Genomic DNA, 24971 nt, shown 5'->3' with positions numbered 1-24971 from the left:
GCCGGAGCAGCCTTGAGGGCCACATTAGCAGGACAGGGTGAGGAGGCCCAGACAGGTGCAATGGGCGGAACCAGTAGGGCTCCCGTATATCAGGGGTCACCCCGCATTGCAGGGGCTCTAACGCGTCATACCCGCCCCTTCACCTCCTCCCCTCGCCCGGCATCGGCATCCTCATCCCCTATCCGCCCGACAGGCCGCGAGGGACCAGTTGTGCGCATGTGTAGCTCTTTGCGTCACAGCTCCTGGCCCCGCGCCCTTCGCTCGGGCTCCTGGCCCCGCCCCGTGAGTCGCTTCTAAGGAGGCTGCGCGCAGGAGCCGCCTGGTTTCTGGTCGGCGGGACGAAGAGGCTGACGGGCGCCTTTGTGTGACGTGGCGGCCGAAGCGGCCGCAGTCCCGGCCTCGGTAAAGTGGCGAGGGGCAGGCATCGCGCGGGCGCCCCGGGCGGGCAGCAGCTGCTGGGTCGCCCCGTCAGCGACCACCCCGCCCTAGGAGTTGCCGCTGCCCCGTGCAGTGTGCAGCGCTTCCCCCCCATCCCCATATCTTGGCAGTGTGGAGTGTGCCTTGTCCCCCCCCGAGGCAGTGTGCTGAGCTTTCCCCCCCATCCCCATATCTTGGCAGTGTGGAGTGTGCCTTGCCCCCCCCCGAGGCAGTGTGCAGCGCTTCCCCCCCCACCCCCATATCTTGGCAGTGTAGAGTGTGCCTTGTCCTCCCCCCCCGAGGCAGTGTGCAGCGCTTCCCCCCCACCCCCATATCTTGGCAGTGTAGAGTGTGCCTTGTCCTCCCCCCCCCGAGGCAGTGTGCAGCGCTTCCCCCCCACCCCCATATCTTGGCAGTGTGGAGTGTGCCTTGTCGTCCCCCCCCCCGAGGCAGTGTGCAGAGCATTCACCCCCCACCCCCATATCTTGGCAGCGTGGAGTGTGCCTTGTTGTCCCGCCCCAGGCAGTGTGCAGAGCTTTACCCCCCACCCCCATATCTTGGCAGTGTGGAGTGTGCCTTCTCCACCCCCCCGAGGCAGTGTGCAGCGCTTCCCCCCCACCCCCATATCTTGGCAGTGTGGAGTGTGCCTTGTCCCCCCCCCGAGGCAGTGTGCAGAGCTTTCCCCCCACCCCCATATCTTGGCAGTGTGGAGTGTGCCTTGTCCCCCCCCCCCGAGGCAGTGTGCAGAGCTTTCCCCCCCACCCCCATATCTTAGCAGTGTGGAGTGTGCCTTGTCCTCCCCACCCAAGGCAGTGTGCAGAGCTTTCCCGCCCACCCCCATATCTTGGCAGTGTCGGGTGTGCCTTCCCCCCCCCCGAGGCAGTGTGCAGAGCTTTCCCCCCCACCCCCATATCTTGGCAGTGTGGAGTGTGTCTTGGCGTCCCCCCCGAGGCAGTGTGCAGCGCTTTCCCCCCCACCCCCATATCTTGGCAGTCTGGAGTGTGCCTTGTCGTCCCCCGCCCGAGGCAGTGTGCAGCGCTTTCCCCCCCACTCCCGTATCTTGGCAGTGTGGAGTGTGCCTTGTCGTCCCCCCCCCCCGAGGCAGTGTGCTGAGCTTTCCCCCCCATCCCCATATCTTGGCAGTGTGGAGTGTGCCTTCCCCCCCCCCGAGGCAGTGTGCAGACCATTCACCCCCCACCCCCATATCTTGACAGTATGGAGTGTGCCTTGTCCCCCCCCCGAGGCAGTGTGCAGCGCTTTCCCCCCACTCCCATATCTTGGCAGTGTGGAGTGTGCCTTGTCGTCCCCCCCCGAGGCAGTATGCAGCGCTTTCCCCCCCACCCCCATATCTTGGCAGTGTAGAGTGTGCCTTATCGTCCCCCCCGAGGCAGTGTGCAGCGCTTTCCCCCCCACCCCCATATCTTGGCAGTGTGGAGTGCGCCTTGTCTCCCCCCCGAGCCAGTGTGCAGAGCTTTCCCCCCCACCCCCATATCTTGGCAGTGTGGAGTGTGCCTTGTCCCCCCCCCCCCGAGGCAGTGTGCAAAGCTTTCCCCCCCACCCCCATATCTTGGCAGTGTGGAGTGTGCCTTGTCGTCCCCCCTCCCCGAGACAGTATGCAGAGCTTTCCCCCCCATCCCCATATCTTGGCAGTGTGGAGTGTGCCTTCTCGTCCCCCCCCCCGAGGCAGTGTGCAGAGCTTTCCCCCCCCACCCCCATATCTTGGCAGTGTGGAGTGTGCCTTGTCCCCCCCCCCGAGGCAGTGTGCAGAGCTTTCCCCCCACCCCCATATCTTGGCAGTGTGGAGTGTGCCTTGTCCCCCCCCCGAGGCAGTGTGCAGAGCTTTCCCCCCCACCCCCATATCTTAGCAGTGTGGAGTGTGCCTTGTCCTCCCCACCCAAGGCAGTGTGCAGAGCTTTCCCGCCCACCCCCATATCTTGGCAGTGTGGGGTGTGCCTTTCCCCCCCCCGAGGCAGTGTGCAGAGCTTTCCCCCCCACCCCCATATCTTGGCAGTGTGGAGTGTGTCTTGGCGTCCCCCCCGAGGCAGTGTGCAGCGCTTTCCCCCCCACCCTCATATCTTGGAAGTGTGGAGTGTGCCTTGTCGTCCCCCGCCCGAGGCAGTGTGCAGCGCTTTCCCCCCCACTCCCGTATCTTGGCAGTGTGGAGTGTGCCTTGTCGTCCCCCCCCCCCGAGGCAGTGTGCTGAGCTTTCCCCCCCATCCCCATATCTTGGCAGTGTGGAGTGTGCCTTCCCCCCCCCGAGGCAGTGTGCAGACCATTCACCCCCCACCCCCATATCTTGACAGTATGGAGTGTGCCTTGTCCCCCCCCTGAGGCAGTGTGCAGCGCTTCCCCCCCACCCCCATATCTTGGCAGTGTGGAGTGTGCCTTGTCGTCCCCCCCCCGAGGCAGTGTGCAGCGCTTCCCCCCCACCCCCATATCTTGGCAGTGTGGAGTGTGCCTTGTCGTCCCCCCCCCAAGGCAGTGTGCAGCGCTTTCCCCCCCACCCCCATATCTTGGCAGTGTGGAGTGTGCCCTGTCCCCCCCCGAGGCAGTGTGCAGCGCTTTCCCCCCCACCCCCATATCTTGGCAGTGTGGAGTGCGCCTTGTCCCCCCCCCGAGCCAGTGTGCAGAGCTTTCCCCCCCCACCCCCATATCTTGGCAGTGTGGAGTGTGCCTTGTCGTCCCCCCCCGAGGCAGTGTGCAAAGCTTTCCCCCCCACCCCCATATCTTGGCAGTGTAGAGTGTGCCTTGTCGTCCCCCCTCCCCGAGACAGTATGCAGAGCTTTCCCCCCCATCCCCATATCTTGGCAGTGTGGAGTGTGCCTTCTCGTCCCCCCCCCTGAGGCAGTGTGCAGAGCTTTCCCCCCCACCCCCATATCTTGGCAGTGTGGAGTGTGCCTTGCCCCCCCCGAGGGAGTTTGCAGATCTTTCCCCCCCACCCCCATATCTTGGCAGTGTGGAGTGTGCCTTGTCCCCCCCCCCCCGAGGCAGTGTGCAGAGCTTTCCCCCCACCCCCATATCTTGGCAGTGTGGAGTGTGCCTTGTCCCCCCCCCGAGGCAGTGTGCAGAGCTTTCCCCCCCACCCCCATATCTTAGCAGTGTGGAGTGTGCCTTGTCCTCCCCACCCAAGGCAGTGTGCAGAGCTTTCCCGCCCACCCCCATATCTTGGCAGTGTGGGGTGTGCCTTTCCCCCCCCCGAGGCAGTGTGCAGAGCTTTCCCCCCCACCCCCATATCTTGGCAGTGTGGAGTGTGTCTTGGCGTCCCCCCCGAGGCAGTGTGCAGCGCTTTCCCCCCCACCCTCATATCTTGGCAGTGTGGAGTGTGCCTTGTCATCCCCCGCCCGAGGCAGTGTGCAGCGCTTTCCCCCCCACTCCCGTATCTTGGCAGTGTGGAGTGTGCCTTGTCGTCCCCCCCCCCGAGGCAGTGTGCTGAGCTTTCCCCCCCATCCCCATATCTTGGCAGTGTGGAGTGTGCCTTGCCCCCCCCGAGGCAGTGTGCAGACCATTCACCCCCCACCCCCATATCTTGACAGTGTGGAGTGTGCCTTGTCCCCCCCCTGAGGCAGTGTGCAGCCCTTCCCCCCCACCCCCATATCTTGGCATTGTGGAGTGTGCCTTGTCGTCCCCCCCCCGAGGCAGTGTGCAGCGCTTCCCCCCCACCCCCATATCTTGGCAGTGTGGAGTATGCCTTGTTGTCCCGCCCCAGGCAGTGTGCAGCGCTTCCCCCCCACCCCCATATCTTGGCAGTGTGGAGTGTGCCTTGTCCCCCCCCCGAGGCAGTGTGCAGCGCTTCCCCCCACCCCCATATCTTGGCAGTGTGGAGTGTGCCTTGTCCCCCCCCCGAGGCAGTGTGCAGCGCTTCCTCCCCCACCCCCTTATCTTGGCAGTGTAGAGTGTGCCTTGTCCCCCCCCCCGAGGCAGTATGCAGAGCTTTCCCCCCCCACCCCCATATCTTGGCAGTGTGGAGTGTGCCTTGTTGTCCCGCCCCAGGCAGTGTGCAGCGCTTCCCCCCCACCCCCATATCTTGGCAGTGTGGAGTGTGCCTTGTCCCCCCCCCCCCGAGGCAGTGTGCAGCGCTTTCCCCCCACTCCCATATCTTGGCAGTGTGGAGTGTGCCTTGTCGTCCCCCCCGAGACAGTGTGCTGAGCTTTCCCCCCACCCCCATATCTTGGCAGTGTGGAGTGTTCCTTGTCCCCCCCCGAGGCAGTGTGCAGAGCTTTCCCCCCCACCCCCATATCTTGGCAGTGTGGAGTGTGCCTTGCCCCCCCCCGAGGCAGTGTGCAGAGCGTTCCCCCCCACCCCCATATCTTGGCAGTGTGGAGTATGCCTTGTCGTCCCCCCCGCCGAGGCAGTGTGCAGAGCTTTCCCCTCCACCCCCATATCTTGGCAGTGTGGAGTGTGCCTTGTCGTCCCCCCCCCCGAGGCAGTGTGCAGAGCTTTCCCCCCCACCCCCATATCTTGGCAGTGTGGAGTGTGCCTTGTCCCCCCCCCCGAGGCAGTGTGCAGCGCTTTCCCGCCCACCCCCATATCTTGGCAGTGTGGGGTGTGCCTTTCCCCCCCCCGAGGCAGTGTGCAGAGCTTTCCCCCCCACCTCCATATCTTGGCAGTGTGGAATGTGCCTTGTCCCCCCCCGAGGCAGTGTGCAGCGCTTTCCCCCCCACCCCCATATCTTGGCAGTGAGGAGTGTGCCTTGTCCCCCCCCGAGGCAGTGTGCAGACCCTTTCCCCCCACCCCCTTACCTTGGCAGTGTGGAGTGTGCCTTGTCGTCCCCCCCCCGAGGCAATGTGCAGTGCTTTCCCCCCCACCCCCATATCTTGGCAGTATGGAGTGTGCCTTTTCCCCCCCCCGAGGCAGTGTGCAGAGCTTTCCCCCCCACCCCCATATCTTGGCAGTGTGGAGTGTGCTTTGTCGTCCTCCCCGAGGCAGTGTGCAGCGCTTTCCCCCCCAACCCCCATATCTTGGCAGTTTGGAGTGTTCCTTGTCCCCCCCCCGAGGCAGTGTGCAGCGCTTTCCCCCCCACCCCCATATTTTGGCAGTGTGGAGTGTGCCTTGTCCCCCCCCGAGGCACTGTGCAGTGCTTTCCCCCCCACCCCCATATCTTGGCAGTGTGGAGTGTGCCTTGTCCCCCCCCGAGGCAGTGTGCAGCGCTTTCCCCCCCACCCCCATATCTTGGCAGTGTGGAGTGTGCCTTGCCATCCCCCCCCCGAGGCACTGTGCAGAGCTTTCCCCCCCCACCCCCATATCTTGGCTTTGTGGAGTGTGCCTTGTCGTCCCCCCCCCGAGGCAGTGTACAGAGCTTTCCTCCCCACCCCCATATCTTGGCAGTGTGGAGTGTGCCTTGCCCCCCCCGAGGGAGTGTGCAGACCTTTCCCCCCCACCCCCATATCTTGGCAGTGTGGAGTGTGCCTTGTCCCCCCCCGAGGCAGTGTGCAGAGCTTTTCCCCCCACCCCCATATCTTGGCAGTGTGGAGTGTGCCTTGTCGTCCCCCCCCGAGGCAGTGTGCAGCGCTTTCCCCCCCACCCCCATATCTTGGCATTGTGGAGTGTGCCTTGTCACCCACCGAGGCAGTGTGCAGAGCATTCACCCCCACCCCCATATCTTGGCAGTGTGAGTGTGCCTTGTCATCCCCCCCCCCGAGGCAGTGTGCAGCGCTTTCCCCCCCACCCCCATATCTTCGCATTGTGGAGTGTGCCTTGCCCCCCCACAAGGCTGTGTGCAGAACTTTCCCCCCCACCCCCATATCTTGGCAGTGTGCAGTGTGCCTTGTCGTCCCCCCCACGAGGCAGTGTGCAGCGCTTTCCCCCCCACCCCCATATCTTGGCAGTGTGGAGTGTGCCTTGTCGTCCCCCCCCCCGAGGCAGTGTGCTGAGCTTTCCCCCCCACCCCCATATCTTGGCAGTGTGGAGTGTGCCTTGCCCCCCCCCGAGGCAGTGTGCAGAGCTTTCCCCCCAACCCCCATATCTTGGCAGTGTGGAGTGTGCCTTGTCGTCCCCCCCCTGAGGCAGTGTGCAGGGCTTTTCCCCCTACCCCCATATCTTGGCAGTGTGGAGTGTGCCTTGTTCCCCCCCCGAGGCAGTGTGCAGAGCTTTCCCCCCCACCCCCATATCTTGGCAGTGTGGAGTGTGCCTTGTACCCCCCCCGAGGCAGTGTGCAGCGCTTTCCCCCCAACCCCCATATCTTGGCAGTGTGGAGTGTGCCTTATCTTCCCCCCCCCGAGGCAGTGTGCAGACCTTTCCCCCCCACCCCCATATCTTGGCAGTGTGGAATGTGCCTTGTCCCCCCCCCCGAGGCAATGTGCAGTGCTTTCCCCCCCATCCCCATATCTTGGCAGTGTGGAGTGTGCCTTGTCTTCCCCCCCGAGGCAGTGTGCAGCGCTTTCCCCCCCACCCCCATATCTTGGCAGTGTGGAGTGTTCCTTGTCCCCCCCCCCGAGGCAGTGTGCAGAGCTTTCCCCCCCACCCCCATATCTTGGCAGTGTGGAGTGTGCCTTGTAGTCCCCCCCGAGGCAGTGTGCAGAGCTTTCCCCCCCACCCCCATATCTTGGCAGTGTGGAGTGTGCCTTGTCGTCCCCCCCCGAGGCAGTGTGCAGCGCTTTCCTCCCCACCCCCATATCTTGGCAGTGTGGAGTGTGCCTTGTCGTCCCCCCCGAGGCAGTGTGCAGAGCTTTCCCCCCACCCCCATATCTTGGCAGTGTGGAATGTGCCTTGTCGTCCCCCCCGAGGCAGTGTGCAGAGCTTTCCCCCCCACCCCCATATCTTGGCAGTGTGGAGTGTGCCTTGTCCTCCGCCCCAAGGCAGTGTGCAGCGCTTCCCCCCCACCCCATATCTTGGCAGTGTGGAGTGTTCCTTGTCCCCCCCCAAGGCAGTGTGCAGCGCTTTCCCCCCCACCCCCATATCTTGGCAGTGTGGAGTGTGCCTTGTCGTCCCCCCCCGAGGCAGTGTGCAGAGCTTTCCCCCCCACCCCCATATCTTGGCAGTGTGGAGTGTGCCTTGTCGTCCCCCCCGAGGCAGTGTGCAGAGCTTTCCCCCCCACCCCCATATCTTGGCAGTATGGAGTGTGCCTTTTCCCCCCCAAGGCAGTGTGCAGAGCTTTCCCCCCCACCCCCATATCTTGGCAGTGTGGAGTGTGCCTTGTCGTCCCCCTCGAGGCAGTGTGCAGAGCTTTCCCCCCCACCCCCATATCTTGGCAGTGTGGAGTGTGCCTTGTCGTCCCCCTCGAGGCAGTGTGCAGAGCTTTCCCCCCCACCCCCATATCTTGGCAGTGTGGAGTGTGCCTTGTTGTCCCCCCCCGAGGCAGTGTGCAGAGCATTCACCTCCCCCCGTATCTTGGCAGTGTGGAGTGTGCCTTGTTGTCCCCCCCCAGGCAGTGTGCAGAGCTTTACCCCCCACCCCAATATCTTGGCAGTGTGGAGTGTGCCTTGTCCCCCCCCGAGGCAGTGTGCAGAGCTTTCCCCCCCACCCCCATATCTTGGCAGTGTGGAGTGTGCCTTGTTGTCCCCCCCCAGGCAGTGTGCAGAGCTTTACCCCCCACCCCAATGTCTTGGCAGTGTGGAGTGTGCCTTGTCCCCCCCCCGAGGCAGTGTGCAGCGCTTTTCCCCCCACCCCCATATCTTGGCAGTGTGGAGTGTGCCTTGTCGTCCCCCCCCGAGGCAGTGTGCAGAGCTTTCCCCCCCACCCCCATATCTTGGCAGTGTGGAGTGTGCCTTGTCGTCCCCCCCGAGGCAGTGTGCAGAGCTTTCCCCCCCACCCCCATATCTTGGCAGTGTGGAGTGTGCCTTGTCGTCCCCCCCGAGGCAGTGTGCAGAGCTTTCCCCCCCACCCCCATATCTTGGCAGTATGGAGTGTGCCTTTCCCCCCCCCCCCGAGGCAGTGTGCAGACCTTTCCCCCCCCACCCCCATATCTTGGCAGTGTGGAGTGTGCCTTGTCGTCCCCCCCCCGAGGCAGTGTGCAGAGCTTTCCCCTCACCCCCATATCTTGTCAGTGTGGAGTGTGCCTTGTCGTCCCCCCCCCGAGGCAGTGTGCAGAGCTTTCCCCCCCAACCCCATATCTTGGCAATGTGGAGTGTGCCTTGTCGTCCCCCCCCAAGGCAGTGTGCAGAGCATTCACCCCCCACCCCCATATCTTGGCAGTGTGGAGTGTGCCTTGTTGTCCCCCCCCAGGCAGTGTGCAGAGCTTTACCCCCCACCCCAATGTCTTGGAAGTGTGGAGTGTGCCTTGTCCCCCCCCCCGAGGCAGTGTGCAGCGCTTCCCCCCCACCCCCATATCTTAGCAGTGTGGAGTGTGCCTTGTCCCCCCCCCCGAGGCAGTGTGCAGAGCTTTCCCCCCCACCCCCATATCTTGGCAGTGTGGAGTGTGCCTTGTCCCCCCCCGAGGCAGTGTGCAGCGCTTCCCCCCCACCCCCATATCTTAGCAGTGTGGAGTGTGCCTTGCCCCCCCCCGAGGCAGTGTGCAGCGCTTTTCCCCCCACCCCCATATTTTGGCATTGTGGAGTTTGCCTTGTCCCCCCCCCCGAGGCAGTGTGCAGTGCTTTCCCCCCCACCCCCATATCTTTGCAGTGTGGAGTGTGCCTTGTCCCCCCCCCGAGGCAGTGTGCAGCGCTTTCCCACCACCCCCATATCTTGGCAGTGTGGAGTGTGCCTTGTCCCCCCCCGAGGGAGTGTGCAGACCTTTCCCCCCCACCCCCATATCTTGGCAGTGTGGAGTGTGCCTTGTTGTCCCCCCGAGGCAGTGTGCAGAGCTTTCCCCCCCACCCCCATATCTTGGCAGTGTGGAGTGTGCCTTGCCCCCCCCCGAGGGAGTGTGCAGACTTTTCCCCCCCACCCCCATAACTTAGCAGTGTGCAGTGTGCCTTGTCGTCCCCCCCCGAGGCAGTGTGCAGAGCTTTCCCCCCCACCCCCATATCGTAGCAGTGTGGAGTGTGCCTTGTCCCCCCCCCCCGAGGCAGTGTGCAGAGCTTTCCCTCCCACCCCCATATCTTGGCAGTGTGGAGTGTGCCTTTTCCCCCCCCCGAGGCAGTGTGCAGAGCTTTCCCCCCCACCCCCATATCTTGGCAGTGTGGAGTGTGCCTTCTCCCCCCCCCGAGGCAGTGTGCAGCGCTTTCCCCCTACTCCCATATCTTGGCAGTGTGGAGTGTGCCTTGTCGTCCCCCCCGAGGCAGTGTGCTCCGCTTTCCCCCCCACCCCCATATCTTGGCAGTGTGGAGTGTGCCTTGTCGTCCCCCCCGAGGCAGTGTGCAGAGCTTTCCCCCCCACCCCCATATCTTGGCAGTGTGGAGTGTGCCTTGTCCTCCGCCCCAAGGCAGTGTGCAGCGCTTCCCCCCCCACCCCCATATCTTGGCAGTGTGGAGTCTGCCTTGTCCCCCCCCCCAAGGCAGTGTGCAGCGCTTTCCCCCCCACCCCCATATCTTGGCAGTGTGGGAGTGTGCCTTGTTCCCCCCCCGAGGCAGTGTCAAGCTTTCCCCCCCACCCCATATCTTGGCAGTGTGAGTAGGCCTTGATTCCCCCCCGAGGCAGTGGCAGAGCTTTCCCCCCCACCCCCATATCTTGGCAGTGTGGATGTGCCTTGTCGTCCCTCCCCGAGGCAGTGTGCAGCGCTTGTTACCCCCCACCGCCATATATTGGCAGTGGTGGGTGGCCTTGTGTCCCCACCCGAGGCAGTGTGCAGAGCTTTCCCACCACCCCCATATCTTGGCAGTGTTGAGTGTGCCTTGTCGTCCCCCCCGAGGCAGTGTGCAGCACTTTCCCCCCACCGCCATATCTTGGCAGTGTGGAGTGTGCCTTGTACCCCCCCCGGGCGTGTCAGCGCGTCCCCCCCAACCCCCATATCTTGGCAGTGTGGATGTGCCTTGCTTCCCCCCCCCGAGCAGTGTGCAGACTTTCCCCCCCACCCCCATATCTTGGCAGTGTGGAATGTGGCCTTGTCCCCCCCCGGCAATGTGCAAGTACTTTCCCCCCCATCCCCATATCTGGCAGTGTGAGTGTGCCTTGTCGTCCCCCCCAGGCAGTGGTGCAGCGCTTTCCCCCCCCCACCCCATATCTTGGCAGGTGGAGTGTTCCTTGTCCCCCCCCCCGGCAGTATGCAGACTTTCCCCCCACCCCCATATCTTGGCAGTGTGGAGTGTGCCTTTCCCCCCCCCGAGCAGTGTGCAGAGCTTTCCCCCCCCACCCCCATATCTGGCAGTGTGGATGTGCCTTGTCGTCCCCCCCGAGGCAGTGTGCAGAGCTTTCCCCCCCACCCCCATATCTTGGCAGTGTGGAGTGTGCCTTGTCGTCCCCCCCCGAGGCAGTGTGCAGCGCTTTCCCCCCCCCCCACATATCTTGGCAGTGTGGAGTGTGCCTTGTCGTCCCCCCCGAGGCAGTGTGCAGAGCTTTCCCCCCACCCCCATATCTTGGCAGTGTGGAGTGTGCCTTGTCCTCCGCCCCAAGGCAGTGTGCAGCGCTTCCCCCCCACCCCATATCTTGGCAGTGTGGAGTGTTCCTTGTCCCCCCCCAAGGCAGTGTGCAGCGCTTTCCCCCCCACCCCCATATCTTGGCAGTGTGGAGTGTGCCTTGTCGTCCCCCCCCGAGGCAGTGTGCAGAGCTTTCCCCCCCACCCCCATATCTTGGCAGTGTGGAGTGTGCCTTGTCGTCCCCCCCGAGGCAGTGTGCAGAGCTTTCCCCCCCACCCCCCATATCTTGGCAGTATGGAGTGTGCCTTTTCCCCCCAAGGCAGTGTGCAGACCTTTCCCCCCACCCCCATATCTTGGCAGTGTGGAGTGTGCCTTGTCGTCCCCCTCGAGGCAGTGTGCAGAGCTTTCCCCCCCACCCCCATATCTTGGCAGTGTGGAGTGTGCCTTGTCGTCCCCCTCGAGGCAGTGTGCAGAGCTTTCCCCCCCACCCCCATATCTTGGCAGTGTGGAGTGTGCCTTGTTGTCCCCCCCCGAGGCAGTGTGCAGAGCATTCACCCCCCCCCCGTATCTTGGCAGTGTGGAGTGTGCCTTGTTGTCCCCCCCCAGGCAGTGTGCAGAGCTTTACCCCCCACCCCAATGTCTTGGCAGTGTGGAGTGTGCCTTGTCCCCCCCCCCGAGGCAGTGTGCAGAGCTTTCCCCCCCCACCCCCATATCTTGGCAGTGTGGAGTGTGCCTTGTGTCCCCCCCCAGGCAGTGTGCAGAGCTTTACCCCCCACCCCAATGTCTTGGCAGTGTGGAGTGTGCCTTGTCCCCCCCCCCCCGAGGCAGTGTGCAGCGCTTTCCCCCCACCCCCATATCTTGGCAGTGTGGAGTGTGCCTTGTCGTCCCCCCCGAGGCAGTGTGCAGACCTTTCCCCCCCACCCCCATATCTTGGCAGTGTGGAGTGTGCCTTGTCGTCCCCCCCCCCGAGGCAGTGTGCAGAGCTTTCCCCTCACCCCCATATCTTGTCAGTGTGGAGTGTGCCTTGTCGTCCCCCCCCGAGGCAGTGTGCAGAGCTTTCCCCCCCACCCCCATATCTTGGCAATGTAGAGTGTGCCTTGTCGTCCCCCCCCGAGGCAGTGTGCAGAGCATTCACCCCCCACCCCCATATCTTGGCAGTGTGGAGTGTGCCTTGTTGTCCCCCCCCAGGCAGTGTGCAGAGCTTTACCCCCCCACCCCAATGTCTTGGAAGTGTGGAGTGTGCCTTGTCCCCCACCCGAGGCAGTGTGCAGCGCTTCCCCCCACCCCCATATCTTGGCAGTGTGGAGTGTGCCTTGTCCCCCCCGGAGGCAGTGTGCAGCGCTTCCCCCCACCCCCATATCTTAGCAGTGTGGAGTGTGCCTTGCCCCCCCCCCGAGGCAGTGTGCAGCGCTTTTCCCCCCACCCCCATATTTTGGCATTGTGGAGTTTGCCTTGTCCCCCCCCCGAGGCAGTGTGCAGCGCTTTCCCCCCCACCCCCATATCTTTGCAGTGTGGTGTGTGCCTTGTCCCCCCCCCGAGGCAGTGTGCAGCGCTTTCCCCCCACCCCCATATCTTGGCAGTGTGGAGTGTGCCTTGTCCCCCCCCGAGGGAGTGTGCAGACCTTTCCCCCCCCACCCCCATATCTTGGCAGTGTGGAGTGTGCCTTGTTGTCCCCCCGAGGCAGTGTGCAGAGCTTTCCCCCCCCCCCCCATATCTTGGCAGTGTGGAGTGTGCCTTGCCCCCCCCCGAGGGAGTGTGCAGACCTTTCCCCCCCACCTCCATAACTTAGCAGTGTGCAGTGTGCCTTGTCGTCCCCCCCGAGGCAGTGTGCAGAGCTTTCCCCCCACCCCCATATCGTAGCAGTGTGGAGTGTGCCTTGTCCCCCCCCCGAGGCAGTGTGCAGAGCTTTCCCTCCCACCCCATATCTTGGCAGTGTGGAGTGTGCCTTTTCCCCCCCCCGAGGCAGTGTGCAGAGCTTTCCCCCCCCACCCCCATATCTTGGCAGTGTGGAGTGTGCCTTCTCCCCCCCCCCGAGGCAGTGTGCAGCGCTTTCCCCCTACTCCCATATCTTGGCAGTGTGGAGTGTGCCTTGTCGTCCCCCCCGAGGCAGTGTGCTCCGCTTTCCCCCCCACCCCCATATCTTGGCAGTGTGGAGTGTGCCTTGTCGTCCCCCCCGAGGCAGTGTGCAGAGCTTTCCCCCCCACCCCCATATCTTGGCGGTGTGGAGTGTGCCTTGTCCTCCGCCCCAAGGCAGTGTGCAGCGCTTCCCCCCCACCCCCATATCTTGGCAGTGTGGAGTGTGCCTTGTCCCCCCCCAAGGCAGTGTGCAGCGCTTTCCCCCCCACCCCCATATCTTGGCAGTGTGGAGTGTGCCTTGTCCCCCCCCCGAGGCAGTGTGCAGAGCTTTCCCCCCCACCCCCATATCTTGGCAGTGTGGAGTGTGCCTTGTCGTCCCCCCCCGAGGCAGTGTGCAGAGCTTTCCCCCCCACCCCCATATCTTGGCAGTGTGGAGTGTGCCTTGTCGTCCCCCCCGAGGCAGTGTGCAGAGCTTTCCCCCCCACCCCCATATCTTGGCAGTATGGAGTGTGCCTTTTCCCCCCCAAGGCAGTGTGCAGACCTTTCCCCCCCACCCCCATATCTTGGCAGTGTGGAGTGTGCCTTGTCGTCCCCCTCGAGGCAGTGTGCAGAGCTTTCCCCCCCACCCCCATATCTTGGCAGTGTGGAGTGTGCCTTGTCGTCCCCCTCTAGGCAGTGTGCAGAGCTTTCCCCCCCACCCCCATATCTTGGCAGTGTGGAGTGTGCCTTGTTGTCCCCCCCCCGAGGCAGTGTGCAGAGCTTTCCCCCCCACCCCCATATCTTGGCAGTGTGGAGTGTGCCTTGTCGTCCCCCCCCCGAGGCAGTGTGCAGAGCATTCACCCCCCACCCCCATATCTTGGCAGTGTGGAGTCTGCCTTGTTGTCCCCCCCCAGGCAGTGTGCAGAGCTTTACCCCCCACCCCAATGTCTTGGCAGTGTGGAGTGTGCCTTGTCCCCCCCCCCGAGGCAGTGTGCAGCGCTTTTCCCCCCACCCCCATATCTTGGCAGTGTGGAGTGTGCCTTGTCGTCCCCCCCCGAGGCAGTGTGCAGAGCTTTCCCCCCCACCCCCATATCTTGGCAGTGTGGAGTGTGCCTTGTCATCCCCCCCGAGGCAGTGTGCAGAGCTTTCCCCCCCACCCCCATATCTTGGCAGTATGGAGTGTGCCTTTCCCCCCCCCCGAGGCAGTGTGCAGAGCTTTCCCCCCCACCCCCATATCTTGGCAGTGTGGAGTGTGCCTTGTCGTCCCCCCCCCCGAGGCAGTGTGCAGAGCTTTCCCCCCCCACCCCCATATCTTGGCAGTGTGGAGTGTGCCTTGTCGTCCCCCCCCGAGGCAGTGTGCAGAGCATTCACCCCCCACCCCCATATCTTGGCAGTGTGGAGTGTGCCTTGTCCCCCCCCGAGGGAGTGTGCAGACCTTTCCCCCCCATCCCCATATCTTGGCAGTGTGGAGTGTGCCTTGTCGTCCCCCCGAGGCAGTGTGCAGAGCTTTCCCCCCCACCCCCGTATTTTGGCAGTGTGGAGTCTGCCTTGTCCCCCCCACCAAAGGCAGTGTGCAGCGCTTTCCCCCCCACCCCCATATCTTGGCAGTGTGGAGTGTGCCTTGCCCCCCCCCGAGGGAGTGTGCAGACCTTTCCCCCCCACCCCCATATCTTGGCAGTGTGGAGTGTGCCTTGCCCCCCCCCGAGGGAGTGTGCAGACCTTTCCCCCCCACCCCCATATCTTGGCAGTGTGGAGTGTGCCTTGTCCCTCCCCGAGGCAGTGTGCAGCAGTTTCCCTCCCACCCCCATAACTTAGCAGTGTGCAGTGTGCCTTCTCGTCCCCCCCGAGGCAGTGTGCAGAGCTTTCCCCCCCACCCCCATATCTTGGCAGTGTGGAGTGTGCCTTGTTGTCCCCCCCCCGAGGCAGTGTGCAGCGCTTTCCCCCCCAAACCCCATATCTTGGCAGTGTGGAGTGTTCCTTGTCCCCCCCCGAGGCAGTGTGCAGCGCTTTCCCCCCCACCCCCCTATCTTGGCAGTGTGGAGTGTGCCTTGTCGTCACCCCCCGAGGCAGTGTGCAGAGCATTCACCCCCCACCCCCATATCTTGGCAGTGTGGAGTGTGCCTTGTCCCCCCCCCGAGGCAGTGTGCTCCGCTTTCCCTCCCACCCCCATATCTTGGCAGTGTGGAGTGTGCCTTGTCCCCCCCCCCGAGGCAGTGTGCAGCGCTTTCCCCCCCACCCCCATATCTTGGCAGTGTGGAGTGTGCCTTGTCGTCCCCCCCCAGGCTGTGTGCAGAGCTTTCCCCCCCACCCCCATATCTTGGAAGTGTGGAGTGTGCCTTGTCCCCCCCCCGGCAGTGTGCAGAGCTTTCGCCCCCACCCCCATATCTTGGCAGTGTCGAGTGTGCCTTGTCGTCCTCCCCGAGGCAGTGTGCAGCGCTTTCCCCCCACCCCCATATCTTGGCAGTGTGGAGTGTGCCTTGTCCCCCCCCCCCCGAGGCAGTGTGCTGAGCTTTCCCCCCACCCCCATATCTTGGCAGTGTGGAGTGTTCCTTGTCCCCCCCCGAGACAGTGTGCAGAGCTTTCCCCCCCACCCCCATATCTTGGCAGTGCGGACTGTGCCTTGTCACCCCCCCCCCAAGGCTGTGTGCAGAGCTTTCCCCCCACCCCCATATCTTGGCAGTGTGGAGTGTGCCTTGTCGTCCCCCCCCCCCGAGGCAGTGTGCAGGGCTTTCCCCCCCACCCCAATATCTTGGCAGTGTGGAGTGTGCCTTGTCCCCCCCCCGAGGCAGTGTGCAGCGCTTTCCCCCCACTCCCATATCTTGGCAGTGTGGAGTGTGCCTTGTCGTCCCCCCCCGAGGCAGTATGCAGCGCTTTCCCCCCCACCCCCATATCTTCGCAGTGTGGAGTGTGCCTTGTCGTCCCCCCCCGAGGCAGTGTGCAAAGCTTTCCCCCCCACCCCCATATCTTGGCAGTGTGGAGTGTGCCTTGTTGTCCCCCCTCCCCGAGACAGTGTGCAGAGCTTTCCCCCCCATCCCCATATCTTGGCAGTGTGGAGTGTGCCTTCTCGTCCCCCCCCCGAGGCAGTGTGCAGAGCTTTCCCCCCCACCCCCATATCTTGGCAGTGTGGAGTGTGCCTTGCCCCCCCCGAGGCAGTGTGCAGAGCTTTCCCCCCCACCCCCATATCTTGGCAGTGTGGAGTGTGCCTTGACCCCCCGAGGGAGTTTGCAGATCTTTCCCCCCCACCCCCATATCTTGGCAGTGTGGAGTGTGCCTTGTCCCCCCTCCGAGGCAGTATGCAGAGCTTTCCCCCCCACCCCCATATCTTGGCAGTGTGGAGTGTGCCTTGTCCCCCCCGAGGCAGTGTGCAGAGCTTTCCTCCCCACCCCCATATCTTGGCAGTGTGGAGTGTGCCTTGTCCTCCCCACCCAAGGCAGTGTGCAGAGCTTTCCCCCCCACCCCCATATCTTGGCAGTGTTGGGTGTGCCTTTTCCCCCCCCCGAGGCAGTGTGCAGCGCTTTCCCCCCCACCCCCATATCTTGGCAGTGTGCAGTGTGCCTTGTCGTCCCCCCCCCGAGGCAGTGTGCAGCGCTTTCTCCCCCACCCCCGTATCTTGGCAGTGTGGAGTGTGCCTTGCCCCCCCCGAGGCAGTGTGCAGAGCTTTCCCCCCCACCCCCATATTTTGCAGTGGGGAGTATGCCTTGTCGTCCCCCCCCCCGAGGCAGTGTGCAGAGCTTTCCCCTCCACCCCCTTATCTTGGCAGTGTGGAGTGTGCCTTGTCGTCCCCCCCCCGAGGCAGTGTGCAGAGCTTTCCCCCCACCCCCATATTTTGGCAGTGTGGAGTGTGCCTTGTCCCCCCCCCCGAGGCAGTGTGCAGCGCTTTCCCCCCACTCCCATATCTTGGCAGTGTGGAGTATGCCTTTTCGTCCCCCCCCGAGGCAGTATGCAGCGCTTTCCCCCCCACCCCCATATCTTGGCAGTGTGGAGTCTGCATTGTCCTCCCCCCCGAGGCAGTGTGCAGAGCTTTCCCCCCCACCCCCATATCTTGGCAGTGTGGAGTGTGCCTTGTCCTCCGCCCCGAGGCAGTGTGAAGCGCTTCCCCCCCACCCCCATATCTTGGCAGTGTGGAGTGTGCCTTGTCCCCCCCCAAGGCATTGTGCAGCGCTTTCCCCCCCACCCCCATATCTTGGCAGTGTAGAGTGTGCCTTATCGTCCCCCCCGAGGCAGTGTGCAGCGCTTTCCCCCACACCCCCATATCTTGGCAGTGTGGAGTGTGCCTTGTCCCCCCCCGAGGCAGTGTGCAGAGCTTTCCCCCCCATCCCCATATCTTGGCAGTGTGGAGTGTGCCTTGTCGTCCCCCCCCGAGGCAGTGTGCAAAGCTTTCCCCCCCACCCCCATATCTTGGCAGTGTGGAGTGTGCCTTGTCGTCCCCCCTCCCCGAGACAGTGTGCAGAGCTTTCCCCCCCATCCCCATATCTTGGCAGTGTGGAGTGTGCCTTCTCGTCCCCCCCCCGAGGCAGTGTGCAGCGCTTTCCCTCCCACCCCCATATCTTGGCAGTGTGGAGTGTGCCTTGCCCCCCCCGAGGGAGTTTGCAGATATTTCCCCCCCACCCCCATATCTTGGCAGTGTGGAGTGTGCCTTGTCGTCCCCCCCCCCGAGGCAGTGTGCTGAGCTTCCCCCCCATCCCCATATCTTGGCAGTGTGGAGTGTGCCTTGCCTCCCCCCGAGGCAGTGTGCAGAGCTTTCCCCCCAACCCCCATGTCTTGGCAGTGTGCAGTATGCCTTGTCATCCCCCACCCCGAAGCAGTGTGCAGAGCTTTCCCCCCCACCCCCATATCTTGGCAGTGTGGAGTGTGCCTTGTCCCCCCCCCCCGAGGCAGTGTGCAGCGCTTCCCCCCCACCCCCATATCTTAGCAGTGTGGAGTATGCCTTGCCCCCCCCCGAGGCAGTGTGCAGAGCTTTCCCGCCCACCCCCATATCTTGGCAGTGTGGAGTGTGCCTTGTCCTCCCCCCGAGGCACTGTGCAGTGCTTTCCCCCCCCCCCCATATCTTGGCAGTGTGGAGTGTGCCTTGTCCCCCCCCGAGGCAGTGTGCAGCGCTTTCCCCCCCCACCCCCATATCTTGGCAGTGTGGAGTGTGCCTTGTCCCCCCCCGAGGCAGTGTGCAGCGCTTTCCCCCCCACCCCCATATCTTGGCAGTGTGGAATGTGCCTTGCCATCCCCCCCCCGAGGCAGTGTGCAGAGCTTTCCCCCCCACCCCCATATCTTGGCAGTGTGGAGTGTGCCTTGTCGTCCCCCCCGAGGCAGTGTGCAGAGCTTTCCCCCCCACCCCCATATCTTGGCAGTGTGGAGTGTGCCTTGTCCTCCGCCCCGAGGCAGTGTGAAGCGCTTCCCCCCCACCCCCATATCTTGGCAGTGTGGAGTGTGCCTTGTCCCCCCCCAAGGCATTGTGCAGCGCTTTCCCCCCCACCCCCATATCTTGGCAGTGTAGAGTGTGCCTTATCGTCCCCCCCGAGGCAGTGTGCAGCGCTTTCCCCCCCACCCCCATATCTTGGCAGTGTGCACTGTGCCTTGTCGTCCCCCGCCCCGAAGCAGTGTGCAGAGCTTTCCCCACCACCCCCATATCTTGGCAGTGTGGAGTGTGCCTTGTCGTCCCCCCCCCGAGGCAGTGTGCAGAGATTTCCCCCCCACCCCCATATCTTGGCAGTGTGGAGTGTGCCTTGTCCTCTGCCCCGAGGCAGTGTGCAGCGCTTCCCCCCCACCCCCAGATCTTGGCAGTGTGGAGTGTGCCTTGTCCCCCCCCGAGGGAGTGTGCAGACCTTTCCCCCTCACCCCCATATCTTGGCAGTGTGGAGTGTGCCTTGTCCCCCCCCCGAGGCAGTGTGCAGAGCTTTCCCCCCCACCCCCATATCTTGGCAGAGTGAAGTGTGCCTTGTCCCCCTCACCCGAGGCAGTGTGCAGCACTTTCCCCTCCACTCCCATATCTTGGCAGTGTGGAGTGTGCCTTGTCGTCCCCCCCGAGGCAGTGTGCAGCGCTTTCCCCCTCACCCCCATATCTTGGCATTGTGGAGTGTGCCTTGCCCCCCCACAAGGCAGTGTGCAGAACTTCCCCTCACCCCCATATCTTGGCAGTGTGGAGTGTGCCTTGTCGTTCCCCCCGAGGCAGTGTGCAGCGCTTTCCCCCCCACCCCCATATCTTGGCAGTGTGGAGTGTGCCTTGTCGTCCCCCCCCACGAGGCAGTGTGCAGCGCTTTCCCCCCCACCCCCATATCTTGGCAGTGTGGAGTGTGCCTTGTCGTCCCCCCCCCGAGGCAGTGTGCAGGCCTTTCCCCCCACCCCAATATCTTGGCAGTGTGGAGTGTGCCTTGTCGTCCCCCGCCCCGAGGCAGTGTGCAGAGCTTTCCCCCCAACCCCCATATCTTGGCAGTGTGGAGTGTGCCTTGTCGTCCCCCGCCCCGAGGCAGTGTGCAGCGCTTTCCCCCTCACCCCCATATCTTGGCATTGTGGAGTGTGCCTTGCCCCCCCACAAGGCAGTGTGCAGAACTTCCCCCCCACCCCCATATCTTGGCAGTGTGGAGTGTGCCTTGTCGTTCCCCCCGAGGCAGTGTGCAGCGCTTTCCCCCCCACCCCCATATCTTGGCAGTGTGGAGTGTGCCTTGTCGTCCCCCCCCACGAGGCAGTGTGCAGCGCTTTCCCCCCCACCCCCATATCTTGGCAGTGTGGAATGTTCCTTGCCCCCCCCCGAGGCAGTGTGCTGAGCTTTCCCCCCAACCCCCATATCTTGGCAGTGTGGAGTGTGCCTTGTCGTCCCCCCCCGAGGCAGTGTGCAGGGCTTTTCCCCCCACCCCCATATCTTGGCAGTGTGGAGTGTGCCTTGTTCCCCCCCCGAGGCAGTGTGCAGAGCTTTCCCCCCCACCCCCATATCTTGGCAGTGTGGAGTGTGCCTTATCTTCCCCCCCCGAGGCAGTGTGCAGAGCTTTCCTCCCCACCCCCATATCTTGGCAGTGTGGAGTGTGCCTTATCCCCCCCCCCCCCGAGGCAGTGTGCAGAGCTTTCCCCCCACCCCCATATCTTGGCAGTGTGGAGTGTGCCTTGTCCCCCCCCCCCCGAGGCAATGTGCAGATCTTTCCCCCCCACCCCCATATCTTGGCAGTGTGGAGTGTGCCTTGTCCCCCCCACCGAGGCAGTGTGCAGAGCTTTCTCCCTAACCCCCATATCTTGGCAGTGTGGAGTGTGCCTCATCCACCCCCTCCCTGAAGCAGTGTGCAATGCTCCCTCTCCCCCCCCCCCATATCTTGGTAGTGTGGAGTTCTCCTCCCCACCCCCCGAAGCAGTGTGCAATGCATCCCCCCCCCATATCTTGGCAGTGTGCGTTCTTTGTTTGACTTATCAGTTTTCACTAAGGCTTTAGATCTTCCACACCCCTTCATTGGTCATTGGCGTAGTTTACATCTGCTCCTTGGTGGTGGTGGTTATCTGAATTGTAATTTCTATGCATGCATAAACACACCTATGCAGTCCCTGTTCCAGACAGCCACCAAACGGTGTTGATTGGTCAGATATTTGTTCTTTGGATTCTTACACATTAATAAGTATCCCAGTTTATAGATTCTTGCAGATCTACCCAATATCATGGGAGACGCACAGACAGGAGTTTGATTCTCCATTGCATTGTGCCTTGGAGGGGAGAATCAGACTTCAGAAGTTTATATGTTGGTACCGTCACAAGGACAAGATGCAGGGGAAAAGCAGGCTTGAGCTGTGGGTAGAATTTGTGAAAAAAACTAATTTTGTCATGTGCAGCATAAGGGCTGAGGGCATATGTCCTCAGGAAGCAGCACATGACTTGGTGCATTAAACATGAAGCTCTATTCTTCAGTGAAAACTGCTTTGAAGGACCATTAGAGCACATTATAATACATGCATTTCTCAATAAAAGACATGATATATCAATAGAAACAACGAGGAGTTCTTGTGGCACCTTAGAGACTCACAAATTTATTTGGGCATAAGGTTTCATGGGCTAGAACCCTCTTCATCAGATGCATGGAGTGGAAAATACAGTAGCAGGAATAAATACACAGCACATGAAAAGATGGGGGAAATTAGGTTGTGTAATGACCCATCCACTCCCAGTCTTTACAAAACCTAATTTCCCCCTACTGTTACTCACACCTTCTTGTCAACTGTTTGAAATGGGCCACTCTCATTACCAGTACAAAAGTGGTTTTTCCTCACTTAGTATCCTACTGTTAATTGAATTGTCTCGTTAGACTGACCTTCTACTTGGTATGGCAACTCCCATCTTTTCACGTGCTGTGTATTTATACCTGCTACTGTATTTTCCATTCCATGCATCCCATGAAGTGGGTTCTAGCCCATGAAAGCTTATGCCCAAATAAATTTGTGAGTCTCTAGGGTGCCACAAGGACTCCTTGTTTTTGCTGATACAGACTAACACAGCTACCACTCTGAAACATGATATATCATGAATATTTCATTGGGAATTTCCAGTAATACTAGAAGCTTTGGTTTCCCTCCTACTTAAGTCTGGATTTTCCTAGATATGAGATGGATTGATTGTGTGCAATAATATAATGATGATGCTGAAACTATCCTATCTGCAAATTTGAATAACCTTTTACTCCCAAAGGGAGCTAGGTTTTCCCTGTAGTTCTGCCTCCATAAAGAACAGTAGCAAGTCAGTTAGTTGAAAAATCTAGTTTTTTATGCATACAGGACCTGGAGAGCAGCAGGAAGAATTGAAACTGGGTGTTAATCCTCTGTTTGCATTTCAGGGCAACCATGGCTGTTTCCTCTTTCGTCCGGCTTCATTTGGTTTGGTGCTGTTGGACCCTACCAAGATGGCAGATGAACGGCCATAAGAGATCCTTGGCAGTGTGGACCAGTGCTACTGCTCAGTGGACGCTTAAGCAGAAGAAACTAGCAGAGCTATACAGGATACCAGTGTTCAGGTCACGCATCCTATCAGGCACCAGTGTGCTGGGCAAGGGAGCTCTCTCTACAACCTCCATCAGCCCCAAGGAAGTGATGCTGACTAGTGAGCGGTATGGTGTGCAGAGGCTGCCATTTTCTCATGTTTCTGATAGTGATTTAGCTTTTTTTGAGCACCTTATACCTGGTAGAGTCATCACAGACCCAGATGAACTGAGACTGTTTAATGTGGACTGGCTGCAGTCAGTCCGAGGTAGGTGTTTTAACATTTTGACACACCCTACCCCCTTTTCACCATGATTAGCAGTATGAAAAATCTGTAGGCAGAAACATCAACTCTGGTGCCTAGTTTGTGTTGGTACTTATTTATACAAATCCTACAAAATCAAGTGTGGTTATTAGAGCTGGTTGAAATTTTTATTTAAAAAAATACTTTCCTATGAATTTTTTTTGGGTCAAACTCTTATTTTTGTCAGAATTTTTCATTGGAACAAAAAATATTTCCCAATCAGCTCTTTTGGTTAACTGTTAAATTATGTTTTTGTTTACATATACCCAAAGTTTTACCTTGCTTTTGAAATAGTTCATTTATAGTGAAATTCATCCACTAAGCAGTCAATTATGTTTTGTTTGATTTTTTTCTTTTAGAGTATGGTATCCACCTTAAAAATAAGGGTGTTCATTTGAAATCTTCAGATTATCCTCACGATGGAGCTATTGGATGTTGTCCCTGAAAATTAGTCTAAAAATGCAAGGGTGCCTGTAGATATGTGAGAGCTCTATAAAGTACTTGCCTTGTATCATCATTAAACTCACTGACCCCGTGAGTATTTAGAGCAAGGTGTTAAAATACCCTACAGTAGGGTATTATTCTTCAGTCTTCAAAACAGCTGACTTGTTTTTGAGAGGGTGATTGTTGTTGGAGTTTTCGTGTCTCCACTTATTTATTCTCTTAGCATGGAAAATGGCATACGTTTTCCATGGTTGCCAATGCCAAGGCAATGAAGCAGAACACCAGACTGAGTAGAGCTAATTTAGGAAATTTAAGATTTGTCTCTGACACAGACCAATGATTAGGGCCCTAACACATTCATGATCCATTTTGGTCATTTCACGGTCATAGGATTTTTAAAATCATAAGTTTAATGATTTCAGCTATTTAAATATAAAATTTCACGGTGTTGTAATTGTAGGCATCTTGACCCAAAAAAGGAGTTGTGTGTGTGTAAGATTATTGTAGGGGATGTTGCGGTACTGCTATCCTTACTTCTGTGCTGTTGCTGGCGGCAGTGCTGCCTTCAGAGCTGGGCAGCTGGAGAGCAGTGGCTGCTGGCTGGGATCCCAACTCTGAAGGCAGAGCCGCCACCAGCAGCAGCGCAGAAGTAAGGATGGCATGGTATGGTATTGCCACCCTTCTTCTGCTCTGCTGCCTGCAGCGCTAAGCCTTCAGTCAGCAGCCACCACTCTCTGGCTGCCCAGCTCTGAAGGCTGCAGTGCGGAAGGTTGACATGGTATGGTATGTCACCCTTACTTCTGCACTGCTGATGGTAGGGTACTGCCTTCAAAGCTGGGCACCCAGCCAACAGCTGCCACTCTGCGACCACCCAGCTCTGCAGGCAACACAGAAGTAAGGGTGGCAATACTGTGACCCCTGTAAAATAACCTTCCAACCCCCAGAAACTCCCTTTTGGGTCAGGACCCCCAATTTGAGAAACACTGGTCTCCCCCCATGAAATCTTGTCTTTTGTGTGCTTTTACCCTATACTGTACAAATTTCATGGGAGGAGACCAGATTTCATGGTCCGCGACATGTTTTTGATAGCCATGAATTTGGTAGGGCCCTACCAGTGATTTACCTAATTTTGAACCCTGCTTTTTCTAGCAGACTATGTGTACAGTACTTCAGGGAGAGGTGAAAGTCACCCATTATTACATCTGGCCAATTATCCAAGTTCTTCTGTGGGGAAAAAATCCAATCACATGAGAGATGGTATTTCATAGAATCATAGAATCATAGAATATCAGGGTTGGAAGGGACCCCAGAAGGTCATCTAGTCCAACCCCCTGCTCAAAGCAGGACCAAGTCCCAGTTAAATCATCCTAGCCAGGGCTTTGTCAAGCCTGACCTTAAAAACCTCTAAGGAAGGAGATTCTACCACCTCCCTAGGTAACGCATTCCAGTGTTTCACCACCCTCTTAGTGAAAAAGTTTTTCCTAATATCCAATCTAAACCTCCCCCATTGCAACTTGAGACCATTACTCCTCGTTCTGTCATCTGCTACCATTGAGAACAGTCTAGAGCCATCCTCTTTGAAACCCCCTTTCAGGTAGTTGAAAGCAGCTATCAAATCCCCCCTCATTCTTCTCTTCTGCAGACTAAACAATCCCAGCTCCCTCAGCCTCTCCTCATAAGTCATGTGCTCTAGACCCCTAATCATTTTTGTTGCCCTTCGCTGTACTCTTTCCAATTTATCCACATCCTTCTTGTAGTGTGGGGCCCAAAACTGGACACAGTACTCCAGATGAGGCCTCACCAGTGTCAAATAGAGGGGAACGATCACGTCCCTCGATCTGCTCGCTATGCCCCTACTTATACATCCCAAAATGCCATTGGCCTTCTTGGCAACAAGGGCACACTGCTGACTCATATCCAGCTTCTCGTCCACTGTCACCCCTAGGTCCTTTTCCGCAGAACTGCTGCCGAGCCATTCGGTCCCTAGTCTGTAGCGGTGCATTGGATTCTTCCATCCTAAGTGCAGGACCCTGCACTTATCCTTATTGAACCTCATTAGATTTCTTTTGGCCCAATCTTCCAATTTGTCTAGGTCCTTCTGTATCCTATCCCTCCCCTCCAGCGTATCTACCACTCCTCCCAGTTTAGTATCATCCGCAAATTTGCTGAGAGTGCAATCCACACCATCCTCCAGATCATTTATGAAGATATTGAACAAAACTCTTGCCATTTAATCTCTCTTATTTTCTGACCATCTCATGTCCTCACCATAGCAACGTACTCTGACTAATTGTAAAATGAGAATAATGATATTTACCTCTTTACTAAAGTGCTTGGAGAGCATAGATAAAAAACACTATATGAGAGCTTGGTATTATTCCTTTTATTATGGGACATTGCTCCCTTTGCAGCCCATCAATGTCATT

The 24971-nt window shown here is 59.8% G+C and overlaps 1 protein-coding gene across 3 annotated transcripts in view; it reads left to right on the top strand.

Moving 5' to 3' along the window:
• The first annotated feature begins 260 nt into the window (after positions 1-260).
• Positions 261-24971, top strand: part of D2HGDH (D-2-hydroxyglutarate dehydrogenase) — a 43206-nt gene continuing 18495 nt past the window's right edge. Inside the window, exons 1-2 of one of the 3 annotated variants that reach the window (XM_038417194.1) lie at positions 261-402; positions 21656-22065. In XM_038417194.1, coding sequence (XP_038273122.1) covers positions 21663-22065 — 403 coding nt within the window. In that variant the 5' untranslated portion in view covers positions 261-402; positions 21656-21662. Of the gene's footprint in view, positions 403-21655; positions 22066-24971 lie in introns of those variants that run through there. The other 2 variants (XM_038417195.2, XM_038417197.2) reach the window with 2 other exon arrangements.

This window comes from Dermochelys coriacea, chromosome 9 (genome assembly GCF_009764565.3).
Source record: "Dermochelys coriacea isolate rDerCor1 chromosome 9, rDerCor1.pri.v4, whole genome shotgun sequence".
Lineage (NCBI taxonomy): Eukaryota > Metazoa > Chordata > Testudines > Dermochelyidae > Dermochelys > Dermochelys coriacea.
This window is presented reverse-complemented; position numbering and strand designations above follow the sequence as displayed.